The 13,941-nt window shown below is 54.2% G+C and overlaps 1 protein-coding gene across 3 annotated transcripts in view; it reads left to right on the forward strand.

The window, feature by feature from the left end:
* Positions 1-3,596: 3,596 nt before the first annotated feature.
* Positions 3,597-13,941, forward strand: part of npr1b (natriuretic peptide receptor 1b) — a 57,904-nt gene continuing 47,559 nt past the window's right edge. Inside the window, exons 1-3 of one of the 3 annotated variants that reach the window (XM_088905000.1) lie at positions 3,597-3,669; positions 4,181-4,590; positions 5,149-6,490. In XM_088905000.1, the coding sequence (XP_088761126.1) occupies positions 5,716-6,490 (775 nt within the window). In that variant the 5' untranslated portion in view covers positions 3,597-3,669; positions 4,181-4,590; positions 5,149-5,715. Of the gene's footprint in view, positions 3,670-4,180; positions 6,491-13,941 lie in introns of all 3 variants that reach the window. The other 2 variants (XM_088905001.1, XM_088905002.1) reach the window with 2 other exon arrangements.

Raw genomic sequence — 13,941 nt, forward strand, 5'->3', positions numbered from 1 at the left:
TGCACAGGCGGGCCGCGGCAGTAGCAGCTCTGGGTGGCTGGCGTTCCTCCGTGCCTTTCAGGGCCACCCAGAGCGCTTGCATCAGGTCCACAGCCTTGTGGAGGCTCACAGGCTAAGGTCAGACACAGGTGCAAGCTATCAGCGAATTTCCATCCTTTTCTTTATGTGCCAGCTGTAGTGTTCGTCCTGTTTTTTTCCATCCATCCATTTTCAAACAGCTTCTTCCAGTTCAGGGTCGGGGGGAGCCGGAGCCTGCTCTGTAAGGCAGGGTACAGCCTCACGGGGACGCCAGTGCGTCGCAAAGCACGGACGCAGACGCAGACAGGCACCCACTCACACCAGGGCCAGTTTTCCCAGAAGGCAGGTACACTACCAGCCTACCTCTGGACGGTGGGAGAAAAACTGGAGCACCCGGAGGAAACCCGCTCAAACACAGGGAGAACATGCAAGCTCCACACGGACAGCAGCCCAGGAATTAAACCCAGGGCTCCAGTGCTGCGAGGCAGCAATGTGGACCACTGTGCCGCCCCATTTCTGAACTCCATATTAACGGATTTCTCAGGAATGTATTTTATTTCATACACTGTATGTGTCCATTCAGTTCCAAAGGTACAGAGTTGGCGGGTCTCGTGGTCCTGATTCTGCTCTATATACATATGCATACACATTGAATACCAAAAGATTTTTAAGTGGGTTACGTGCTCTTTAGAATGAAATGATAGATATACACCCCCCCAGCCCCCCGCCAAAAAACAAACTATAGAAAAGCGAAGCGGTTAAGTCTATGATATAAGTCTACATGCACGAAGTGTCCCTACAACAGCGTGCGTACCGCAGTCCTGTGGCAGAAAGGCAGTGTCTCGTGTGGCCATTGGCGCTGTAGACTGCCGGGCATCCCTGTGCCTCACGTGGGTGTGTCCTGGGCGACATAGCAGCAGGCCCTGCTGCTCACCGGTGTTGTTTCTTGCTAGACTTATACCTTTAAGTATTTACATTTGCTCATAAAACTGGCAGAATTGTTCTCTCCGAGAATCGCACACTGTTCAGTGCAGACACACTAAAGCCCGTTGGAGAAAGGGCACGGTTCTGTTACAGACGCGCGTAATCCTCCGTTCCCAAAGCCACAGGCTCTTCCTGGTGAATTCTCCACGCCCAGCTCTTCATCTTCCTGACCGTCCCCAGCAGAGTGGATCCGCCAAGGACATCCTCATGTGTATTGCATTTGCAGATAGAGATTTTGCTGCTTGTGAAGTCGGGACCTCGGCGAGCGCAGATCTGTGTGAAATTAAGAATGGAACCTGCAGGGCTGGTCAGGGTAGAGCACTTCAACCCAGCCCCCTGCCCTTCACACTTTCACGCCTCTTCGAAAGAGGACACCACACCAGCAGCCGCACAGAAACTATCTCTGAATCATTCGTGTATGATTCAGAGGAAACAAACATGGAGTAGATCTGTAACTTAAAACCCCCAGTGCAGTAAACTGCAAACCCTTCCCTCATTGATCCATTATTATTACAATTAGGAGCCGTTCCAGCTGTTCCAAAGGCAGTGCCGAGCAGGAGCAGAAGCCCAAGCCTTTGCTCTCCCTAACCGTTGTTTCTCTTCTCCCGCAGCCACTAGCTGCTGCCGATCCAGAATCGACGGGAACAGCAGCGCCCCGGCGCTCGCAGGGTTAAGGCAGGAGAGTTTGTCAGCGAGGAGCTGGATTGTGTCTGTCAGGAGTCATTCAGCACGGAGAGAGCCACGGGAAGAATCCAGCATTTGCCCTTTTTTTTCCTGCCTAACCGATACCAACAGGGAGGGAGAGGGAGGGAGGAGGGGGGGCTCAGATCCACAGAGAGAAAATGAGCCGATGGCTTTCTAACTCCTACACGCGTCAGCAGCGGTGAAGTGTTATCAGTGCAGCCGCATCCTCTGTGCTGGAGCAGGAGTAGGTGAGGGCAGGCGGCAGGGAAGTAATTGCTTAGCGATCTCTGCCTGGCGAGCGACAGCGAGAGGCAGCCAGCGCGGGCGAGGGACCTGCTCTCTCCTCCCTCTCCCCACAGCCCCGCCGCCGGCCGCGCTGCCTCCGACTGGAAGGTCTCGCCTGACACATGGGAAAGGGAGAGCCGGCGCCGGGAATCGCAGACGGCAGAGAGGGGAGCGCCGTCCAGGCAGGGAAGGAGAGAGGGGGTTTTCGATTAGACTCATTAGTCCCATCAGCAGATCCATTACTTGAATGTGGCAGGCTCAGAGGAAGACCCGCGCTCGGGTCCTGGCCGCGCCGGGAGGTCGCCACCGGTAAAGAGTAGAGGATTGTCTCATCCCGCGAGTCCGCGCCGCGCCTGGAGAGAACCAGGGGAGAGGTGATGAGGAGAGGGTAAGGGATAACATCTTTCCTGCAGCCAGGAACGCGCGGATCACTTAAAGGGGAAAGGAGCGAGAGAGGCAGATTATTGTGTTGCATCCTGTTGTGGAAACACGATCCTGCAGCGCACGGCAGTTTTGAAATCTGGCGGCGACAGGGGTGGGGGAGTAGTTTGGGGTTGTTGGGGAGGGGGGGGAGGTAGGGAAATGGACGTGGCAGCAGATTCATTTCAGTCTCCGGAGGGACCCGTCCTCAGTTCAGAGTCAGTTCACTGGAGGTGTCTGCTCACCGGGACCCTTCCCTGGATCCCGGCCCGGGTCTGGTCTGCGTCCAGCTCGGGGCAGGGATAGGGAGAGACAGAAGGGAGCAGAGCAGGAAGGAGGAGAAAAGCGGGGAGCCGGCAGGAAGGGGCTTTGCAAGCCGGAGCCTGGCGAGGCGGGGAGGGGAGGAAGCGGAGGAACACAATAACACGCCGCACACGAGCAGCCTGCGAGGAGAGGAGCTGAGGAGGAGCAGCCCGGAGGAGCGGAGAGCAAGACGCTAGCTGGCGACAGCGCGTCTTTACAGGAAGGAAGAGGGACTAGTAAGGGAGAGATACTGCCTGCTGAGCCCTTACACACGTCTCACTGCTCACACTGCTCAGCCCACACAGCGCGCACTCTTCACACCTTGCTGTAAACTTCAACACACCGTGCCCTGCTCAGCCCCTACACCCCGCACACGGCACGACGGCCACCACTCACCTTACTGCTCCACGCCGGTGCCCGGCAAGCGTCACTGCACACAGATTAAGCCACAGGCCTGGCCTCTCTCCTGTTGTTCAGCCCATCCTGGCTGCGCGGAGACTGCAGAGCCAACACCAGCCGCCGCACAGAACCGTACGCACCGGGCACTGGGGCGGCAGGGCTGAAGCCCCCAACACGCCACACACACAGATGACAAGTAACCACATTCCTCTCACTCGGTGCCAGGAGTCCATTCGCTGCCCAGCCATCACACAGCGCCGCAGGGCCCGTACCAAGAGGCCCGCTGACAGACCCCAGCGCCGCCCCACGTGCAAGCAGCGCCGGTACCGCTGAGCCCGGCCCGCCACGCTCAGGCCCGCTGGCGCAAGACCAGCCCCGCCGCCGTCAGCTCTCTGAGTGACAGAGAACGGGGAGTGGAGAGAGAGAGAGAGACTGGAAGCCTTAAAACACCTCCTGCTTCTCCCTCGCTCTGTTCTCTCTCTCGCTCTCTCCCGCTGCTGTCATGGAAAAGCAGCTGCCTGAGAGGCAGGGAATTGGAAAGCCTGCCTTCTGCCTGAAGCAGCCCCCGGCTCTGAGGTGAGCGCAGAAAACCCCCGAAGTGCGTCTCTGCTCTCACTCGCTGCCCTGCCTGCAGAGCGCAGCTCTGCCGGCACACTTCCTGAGACTGCATATTTGCTTGTTTTCTTTTAAACTTCTGTACACTTTCTAGTTGTTGTTTTTTTGGAGTTGGGGGGGACTTTTGGTGCGAATCCTGCTCTCTCTCCCTCTCCGCACTGCGATGGCTGAAGCCGTCAGGATTGCGCAGGGACGTGAAACCTGAGTCGCCTCTGTTTCTCGTTTGGATCAGGCGGTCCTGACCCGGCGTACTGCTGACTTATCGGTTTGGCTGTTTCGTGTTTCCTTTATTTTGTTTTCCCCGAGTCCAGGGCTGGCGTCTAGAAAGCGGCTTTCTTGTGCAGTAACCAGAGGATTTGCTTGCGACTCCTGCGCCTGAGAAATCGGATCAGATGCTTTTGGCTGAGTTTATCTATGTATATATAAAGTCCTAGGTTGTGTGTGCCCTCTAACTGCTCACTTTCCCTTGAAGGTCTGCAGCACGCATTACTGGATCAGCTGAATATCTCAAAGAGCCAAAAGAAATGCACTGGAATTTCTGTTGAAAGTTTTCTTCGAACCCTGGATCTCTCGAGCCCTGTGGCATCCAGACTTTCCCCCCGCAGCTGGCCAACCTGCCTGGAGACAGTTTACATTTGTGTGCTGCTTCTGTGCAAATAATGCCTTGGATCAGCGTGTAGCTCCGCCACTCTCAGTCAGCGGAGCTCTGCAGCCAATTTTTAATTCTTATCTCAACGCTTTCCAGTCGTTTGCCAAGCCGGGAACAACTGCGAGATGTTATCTACAAATCCCTGGATTTATACTGACACAAGGATCAGACACGGGGAGCGGTAACTCGCCTATTTGAGGTAATTGACTTTTGCCATCACAGAGCTGCGAGAGGTGAGTTTGAGATCACTAAGGGAAAAAAAATCAATGCGATTATTAATTCGGCGAGACTTTTTTTGTCTTTGAAGAATTTCCAGAGAAATGATGTGTTGTGCGTGAGCCATTCAGGTTTTGAAATATCGGTGAAGTGGACGAGCATGGCAGCATCTGAGTGTTCAGCGTAGAAGGTTACCGTTTCAGCCTTACAGGAAAGTGAGAGAATAAGATCTGCGATTTGAACTCCTGAGAAGGCAGCACCAGTTTCTCTGCTTTTCCAGTGACTCCAGGGGAATGAGGCCATTTCTGAGAGCCATTTTTTAATTGTCTTGCACTGTACATATACTCATGCAGGTTTTATATATTGTGTGCTTATATCTTCTGTTTGTGTTTATCTGGTAGGGCAGGAGCTGCGTTCCTCAAGGCTAAATTTCACTTTTATCGAATCTGCTTCTGTTCCATCTCTCTGGAATCTTTTGGTCACACAAGCAGTAAAACCTGCTTTTCTGGGGGGGGTTGGCGGTAGGGGGTGTTTGTTTTAAGCAGCCCAGTTTAATTTGTTGCAATTCTCTCCAGCGCACAGAAAGATTGATAGTCCGCTTGACAGCTGTAGATAGCGGGGAGGGAGGGCGCTCCGCGCAGAAACCAAAACAGAAGTGGCCGGTGAGAAAACTTTCTGCACAGATGCGGCTCCAGATTGCCCCTTGGCGGTTGTGTCCGCTGGCTGCCTGAGGCACTCCAAGGCTTGGCGTGACGTCTCGGCCCAGCCCGGCGCCCCGGATTCTGCTGCTTCGCTCGGAGAGCCGCCGGGACCTCGGAGCGGGGAGAGGTCGAGGCTGGCGGTCACTGCGGGCGGCCTCCCGTTACTCACAGCGCGCAGAACCCCGGGTCGTTCACCGGCCGACCAGCAGGCCTGACCTGCGCCAGGCCCGCTCCGTCACAAGGCAGCCGCGAGCGAAGCACGTCCACAGGACAGATGGGTCAGCTGGAAGAGCCAAGAGCCCGTAACTAAAGGAAAAGACAGCGAGAACCAGCACAGGAGCAGCGTCCCGGGCTGAGACTGAAACTGTAGCCTGGGCTGCTTCCTCTACCTGACTGGTGACTTTGATCGATCGACTTAGGGGTCACCTGAGCCAGCCGGCGATGAGGGCCTGCGGCCGCTGGCGGAGCGGGGGTCTGCTCCTGCTCCCGCTCCTGCTGGTGCTGCTGCTGCTCGGCTGCCAGTCGGGCGCGGTCCAGTCCAAGTCGGCCTGCCACCGAGAGGCCAAGAGCGATGCCCGCGGCTCCTCCCGGGAGGTGACCCTGGCGGTCATCTTGCCGCGGAACAACACGGCCTACCCCTGGGCCTGGCCCCGCGTGGGGCCCGCCCTCCACCTGGCCCTGCGGCGCATCAGCAGGGACCCCCGCCTGCTGCCCGGCTACCAGGTGCGCTACTTTATGGAGAACAGCGAGGACGACGGAGGCAACTGCTCCGACTACATCGCCCCGCTCATGGCCGTGGACCTGCAGTTCGCCCATCACCCCTGGGCCTTCGTGGGCCCCGGCTGCCACTACGCGGCGGCGCCCGTGGGTCGCTTCGTCTCGCACTGGGGCGTCCCCATGGTGACGGCGGGGGCGGCGGCCTACGGCTTCTTCAACGAAAAGAGCACCTACTCGCTGATGACCAACACGGGCCCCACCCACAAGAAGCTGGGGGAGTGCACCTGCCACATCCAGGAGCACTTCAAGTGGACGAACCGCGCCATGCTGATCTACTCCGACGAGAAGATGGACGACCGGCCCTGCTACTTCGCCATCGAGGGCTTGTACACCGAGCTGGACAAGGTCAACATCACCACCGAGGAGTTCGTTTTCGCGGAGAGCAAGAGCCCTCTCGACTACGAGACCATCATCCAGGAGATCAGGATGAAGGGGCGCAGTGAGTATCTGGTTCGCCAACAGGCTGTGCGCTGTCCTCCGCCCGGGTCCCCCCCACGTGCAGCCTGCAGTTTCAGCAGGGGCTGTATGGGTTTACCTGCCTGTGTTTGAACACGTGGGACCAGTCTGTGCTGTGTGTGTGGCTAGTGATACAACTCTAATCAGGTTAGAGGTGTGGTTTATTCACGCAGTATTTCTCCCACTTTTTTACCATGATGATACTGATGGTGCACATCACACTTCACCATTCTGTGCTTTCACCCTGATCTCACTGGGCTGTACCGCACTGTACTGTGCTTTTACCCTGACCTCACTGGGCTTTACTGCACTGTACTGTGCTTTTACCCTGACCTCACTGGGCTTTACTGCACTCTACTATGCTTTTACCCTGATCTCACTGGGCTGTACTGCACTGCACTGTACTGTGCTTTTACCCTGATCTCACTGGGCTGTACTGCACTGTACTGCACTGTACTGTGCTTTTACCCTGATCTCACTGGGCTGTACTGCACTGTACTGTGCTTTTACCCTGATCTCACTGGGCTTTACTGCACTCTACTGTGCGTTTACCCTGATCTCACTGGGCTGTACTGTACTGCACTGTACTGTTCTTTTACCCTGATCTCACTGGGCTGTACTGCACTGTACTGCACTGTACTGTGCTTTTACCCTGATCTCACTGGGTTGTACTGCACTGCACTGTGCTTTTACCCTGATCTCACTGGGCTTTACTGCACTGTACTGTGCGTTTACCCTGATCTCACTGGGCTGTACTGTACTGCACTGTACTGTGCGTTTACCCTGATCTCACTGGGCTTTACTACACTGTACTGTGCGTTTACCCTGATCTCGCTGGGCTTTACTGCACTGCACTGTGTGTTCACTGGTAAGATGACTTCACCCTGCTGTAGTGCCGTGTGTTGAATGGGGGTGGGTGGTGTAAGGCTTGCTTTGCTTTGGTGAAGCTGGGAGGGTTTGTTTGTGTCCACATAGTGACTGAGCTCTGAGGCCCTGGGCTCCCATCTGCCCACCAGTACCCGCGCACCCCTCTCTCAGAGCCAGAGCCGCGGCACCACAAGGTCAGGTGACCCCCCGCCTTATAAGGCAACGGCGCAAAAAATATCAGATTTGTAGGTATTTCCTGTAAAACAGATTTAGCCTGCGCAGCGCTGGTTTTTTTTGTCATGTTGTTTTTCTTCATCCCAGGCATCTGCCTCTTATTTTTATTGTTGGTGTCACAGAGCATTAGTTACCCCTGGCAGCTGCCGCGCGTATCTGCAGCCCAGCCAGAGCCGCCTGGCTGGAGGAGGGATGACGTGAAACAGCTACCGCACCACCAGGTTGCAGGTTTTCCATGTCGCCTCCATTCGCTGGGACAGTTTTATGGTGTTTCCAAGCTGCGGCCTCCCAGGATAATGGGAGGAAACGTCATTCGTTGAAAAACCCCCTATGGCCGCTGCCTGTGTGCCGTCGCATTCCCCTGTTTTCCGAACAGTCCCTGAAGTCTGGGATTGATTTGTTTCCCCCCCGGATGTTCTCTTGATTTAATTTGCCCCAGCCCAGGGAGGGTGTCTTGGTGTTTCATTCATGTGCCGGACGTGTGAAGAGCAATAAGAGAAGCAAGCCGTCGATACGTGTTTCTGTGTGACTTACTGTATCTAGATCTAGACTTCTCCTTTCAAGGGCATTCAAGGTTCTTTTTTTAAAAGAAAAGTCTTACGCACCAATGCAATTTTTTTCTCCGATTCTGTTTTCGTAACTTAAGAATAAAGAATGTGTAGCTGTTTTTTTAAACTGGAACTACAGTACAGCTTGGAACTTCAGATATGTGGGGAGCAGTTGGCCTGACTCAGAGCCCCTCTCCACGGCGAGGACTGAGCCAGGGAGCTGCTGCAAGGGTGCCAGCGTGGAGACAGGGCGACAGGAAGTCCCGGGTGCGAGACTTACATAAGTAGACGTCTTGTTGAGGCATCCGCGCGGTGTAGCGCTCGGTTTACACTCGTAAAGCTGTCCGGGCGGCCTTCGAGCAGCAGGGAGAAATCACGCGCTCTTCCTAGGGCCCTGCCCCAGCGGCGGCCCAGCTCGGCCCAGGTTCTGGCCAAGCTGGGCCCAGAGGGGTCTGGCTTCCGCCCTGCGCTCCATTGCCAGGGCTGAGAATCCAGCTGTGCCTTTGCAGCTCCCGATTTCTCCTCGCTTTCCTCACGGCTGTAAGTTAGTGATGAAGGAGATTGTTTCCATGGTGACCAGGAACATTCTTCTTCGCAAACCCAGCAGCCAGACTGAAGTACAGAGGTGTTCGTGCCTTAAATATATTAAAGTGAAGTATTTATAAACGTAGTCGTGGGCCAAATCTCGCTCTTCCTTTCCCAAATAACAACAGAATCTCCTAACTTACCTGCGGCTCCCCAGACTGTGATCTGGGGTACATCTGGCAGAAGGAAACCTTAAGCTGACATATGACTGAAAAAGTCCTCCGCATACGAGTTTGTGTTTTAGAAAAGGGTGAAACATCCTGTGGGTCTACTCTAGTTTTTGGCGTAGTTATGTGTCTTTAAACCACAGTTGTACAGGGGGCGCTGTGCTGTGGGTCTGCTGACAGAGTGAAGCTCTTGCCCGTAACCACGCTGATAACAGAACCAGATGTTTTTATGGGTAGCGTCTGTCTTTACCACCATACAGGGGGCGCTGTCCTGTAGCTGTTGTTGGGAATCTTTTGGTTAGCAGCTCGCTGCCATCTAGTCAAACTGAAGTAATTGGATCAATCGGGTATTGAAAGAAAGACTTAGAATGACATTCAGGACCCACTGCTGCCCCTGCAGAACAGGCTGATCCCCTCTCTACACAGTGCATATGAATAAAGAATAAAGTTGTCATTCGACTTAAATTAGCAAGGCTTCTTTCCATCAGGATAGTGCAGTGTTGGCAAAGGTTCATAGGACGCCCCCATCACCTGCTTCTTATGATCAGGGACACTTGTGGCTTATAGATCAATTAAACAAGCACAGTAATCTGTTCATTTAAGGGAATGGTGCTCTTTGAGTGCTGAATTTGTTTGTTCTTGCTGACCTTTACATTACTCAGTTTCAATATTACCTGCTTAATTAATCCATTTTTTCAATGCTCACCTGTAATGCCTGAATTGGAACGGAATCCGCCTTACGTGTGTGTTTGTACCCCTTGGCTGGCAGCTATAAACCCTGTGACCGCACACGGGGGAGAGTGGTTAAATATGGGCAGGCTCCTCCCTGCCCCCCCACCTCCCAGCCACTCGTCTTTTAGCATGTCACAGGCAGCACTGCCCCCCGCCGCGTCCCTCACCCACAGCACCTCGTGCCTGCAAGTGCCCGGGAGGCCACAAGGGGCGCCGTGCCACGATAGAGCCCTTGCTGACTAATCCTACCCTACCCTCGGCGGCCAGTTGTGTGCTACCACTTGGAGAACCCTGTTCCCCTTCCTCTTTAAACCAGGGGAACGTTATCCCTTCAGAGCTCGCCCCGTGTCTTCCAGTTCAGCTCACAGCGTGTCTCTCCGAGCCTGCCTTCCTCCTGTTCTGTCCCGTTCCATCCCCTTCCTGAACTGCACGGCCGCACACACCGAGACCGGTGGATCGGGGGGCCACATCAGCGCAGGCTTCTTTGAGTCAGCGGGACGAGACCTGGTTTTGGAGTTGCTGCGTCCGCAGGCGTGCACGTAGTTTGACCCAAGAGGCCACTGCAGTCCTCTGCTCCACACTTACTCGTGGAATCATTTTACACCCTTTTAAAGTCGGTGTGCTAGCTTTTCTCTTGTGAATAAATACATCCGAAACATCTGTAGCGAAGGATTATGCCCCACTACACACGTTGGTTTCTTGTCATTTTATGGGTACCCCCTCCCCCTGTCCCGCTCTGGAGCTGGGGTCCCTGTCCGTGCCCCCCCCCCACCGTACTCGAGCACGTGAGCTGGCGATGGATAGAGGCCGGCAGCGCCGCGACCTTTTTTCCCTCGGATCCGACAGGAGAGGGGAAGTGTTTCACAATATGCCCCCCCTCCCCTGGGTCCAATAAATAAATATCCACATGATCAACAAACACAGGAAGAAACAGAGACAGGAGGAGGGGCGGGGGGAACTGCACCACGACGTCCAGCCGTCTCTCGCGCTGCGGCCAGGCCCGGGCACGGCTCACACCTGGCACTGCTGGAGCAGGAGAGCAGGGATTTCTGATCCTGTCATCACATTTACCTGCGTGTTCCTTTTCCAAATAAGACCACATTACTACGTTACTTATGATATTACCTCCTGGTGTTATTTCTATAAAAGAGGCCTTCAGACTGCCGTGCACTGTGAGTCTGACTGACAGCACTGTAAAACCTGGAGTGGATCAGACTGCTGTACACTGGGAGTCTGACTGACAGCACTGTAAAACCTGGAGTGGATCAGACTGCTGTACACTGGGAGTCTGCTTGGCCGCTGTATAAAACCTGGAGTGGATCAGACTGCTGTACACTGGGTGTCTGCTTGGTTGCTGTATAAAACCTGGAGCGGATCAGACTGCTGTACACTGGGAGTCTGCTTGGCAGCACTGTTAAACCTGGAGTGGATCAGACTGCTGTGCACTGGGTCTGGTAGGCTGTGTTGTTTCGGGCTCCTGGTGGCGGCTGGCAGTTAACGGGACAGTGAGTAAGTGTGGGCAGAATTCTCCCCCACCCACCAGCCGCTTGTCTTCCAACACGTCACAGGCAGCACCTGTGTTGGTGTCAAGCTTAGAGTCACTGAACTGCGTCACACACTTGGTGTGTGCCCATCCAGCCAACTGAGCTGGGCCTCCTGGCACTCCAGCGCAGCCCCAGATGAGAGGCCCGAGGCCCTGCTGCGAGAGACTCTGCAGCAACGGGTGATGCCGAGTTCGCCTCCCTGAGAGGAGAATGTCTGCTAAATAAGTAATTACAAACTCTCTGCTCATCAGGGTTCGCGGGACAGAAACATTCAAATGGTACTTTCCAGGAGCAAAAAATGTCATTAATAAAAGACAACATTTGAGAATATAAAAGAAAGCAATCCGAGTCCGTGAAGGGGCTCTCAATGACTCTTCACCTCCTGGAGTGGCCTGGAGGGGCAGCCAGTTCAGATGGAGAGCGGGGGCAGAGGGGCAGGGTGCTTGAGCTGTAGGTGGAGAGTAACTGGCACGTAGTGCTACTCAGAGAGCATGACTTCACTTCAGGCAGATTGGAGCACTCTTGCGCTCAGCCCATCGGCGAGTGCAGTTCGGGGTGTCTGGGCAGTGTCTGAGAACTGGAAGCAGGCCAGTCTTGAGATGGGCACGGAGATCACAGCACTGACACCCCCACTTTGGAGACTTGCCCGTGCCAGACTTGGGCCTCATCCGGGGGGGGGTTAGTTGGAGTCAGTTTCTGGAAGGCTGCTGTTTCTTCTGGCTTTGCACCCCCCTCCTCTCCTGAGCTTCCTGTGACCAAACTGATCTAAGAGCCCGACGCGCTGCTAGCTTTCTCTCCCAGTGCCCAGAATACACTACAGCGACCGTCTCCTGAACATCTCTAAAGACATGCACCTGCTTGACTGATCTGCTGTCAGCTTGAGTGATTCCAAGTGAAGGAAACAGTAACTTTCAGGAGGCGTCTTAGAGCTGCTCTTGGGCTGATGGGCCTCTTGACCTTCTGCCCCTCCAGAATCTTAGTGCTGGTGGCACTGGTACCAAACCACAGTCCAGAGCAGTGCACGTGTGCGTGCGTGCCTGTGTGTGGATGCATGTGTCTGTGCGCGCGTGTGCATGTTTGTGCGCACGCCTGTGAGCTTGCGGCAGTCTCTGGGAGCTGGTTCTGTTCTGGGGCTCCGGGCCCGAGAGCAGAGAATGGGCTGCTGGAGACAAGATGGCGCCTGCGTGGGGAGAGCGCCAGCACCCCAGAGCTCGAACGGAACAAAGAGAGTCTGACTCATCCTCTGTTACTGTTGTCACATAACAGTAACATCCTGGCTCGTCTGCCTGCAACTGGCAAATTCAAAAATGTGTTTTGTTTTGCTCTGCCAGTACATCCATGTCTTTTGTTATTCATACACCCTTCGCTACAATGGCCCCATTAAACATGGGCACGCCTAGCTGTTGGAGTACTTGGAGCTGTACGAATGCTGACCTCATTAGTGCGCTGTGTGTAATTTGTAGGTTTGTGTGTTTTTTTTCCCTCTGACTTTGCGAAGTCTCCTCTCTGAAAGTGGCTTCGCTCAGGGCTGATGTGCTCATGTCTCGGCGTCTCGTGAGTCTGACATGCCCTCATCACAACAAGTGCGGGAGTCCCCCCTCCCTGCTGCCTGAGAGCCCCAGTCCCACAAGTTTGATACCTCACCCCTTCTGAAGACTTGCACCTGCTCAACTGCAACCCTAAAAGCAGACGATGAGTTACCCTGCAGTCCCTAAGGACAGGAAGTCTCTCGACAGTCCATTCCTGCTTGCTCCTTATATGATTCAGGGTGTCCTGTAAGGTTTCCTGGGAAAGTAAGATTTGTCCTGTAGGAGGTGCTGGCCCCTGGCACAGTGGGTCTGATGCTTTCTTACACAGAGTTAAGCCTGTGAAGAGTGATTTGAGGACATCTGCAATACATCAGTTCTCCTCTCTCCTGGTGTGCCAGACTCACACAGCCCTGCGGGCTTTAGAAGGAACTTGAAGTCACAGCTGTGACGATTAAGACCAATTACATTGATAATCGATCCAATTAAGTCATTTAAATCTCAGAAGCCCATGTGGCTCCCCAGAAAGAACCAGGAGGGAGGTTCAATATGCAGCATCAATGCCGTGTTGCTATAGCTGGGTGGGTTAGAAGATATTCAATCAAAAGTGTGCACTTTTTTGGTTGTTAAAATCCTGACCACCAGGCTGTGCTGCTTAACAGAGTCAGTGCCAGTTCCTGCTGGACCGGGCTTAATGGCCCTCGCCGTAGGACCGGCCTCCAGCCTGTCAGCGTAAAGCGCCGGTGAATAAGAAGGCAGTTCTAGATGACAAAGAGCTTGGTGACTCATGAAGTTTAATATAATTCCTACAAACATGAAAAGAATTGACATTCTGATCATTTTGCAAACAGTTCTGTGCTGCGAACAACTTTCCCTTGAAAACTCCGCTCTGATCACAACCAGTTTATTGTACTGATGTAGAGCCTTTCTACACTTATGCAGTTTAATGTGCACCACATGTTTAGTACAGGAGCATTTTCAAAACTGTTATTTGATCACATCCCCCTGTATGAACCTCCTCCTTGCCTCTCCTACTTTGCTAGATCCTATTTTTCAAGAAAGCAAATAAAGAAGAGTTTTCTAGAGAAGGTAGCATTGATACACCAGCTGTTCCAGTGCCGGAGGGCCTCAGGCAGCTCAGGAGACAGGGCGTCTTCTTCTCTCTCTCTGCCTCTCGCTCTTTAATAACATATCCCAGCATGCCTCAGGGCGGCTGCCCTCTGCTGCAGCG

This window comes from Atractosteus spatula, chromosome 25 (assembly GCF_055471065.1).
Source record: "Atractosteus spatula isolate fAtrSpa1 chromosome 25, fAtrSpa1.hap1, whole genome shotgun sequence".
Lineage (NCBI taxonomy): Eukaryota > Metazoa > Chordata > Actinopteri > Semionotiformes > Lepisosteidae > Atractosteus > Atractosteus spatula.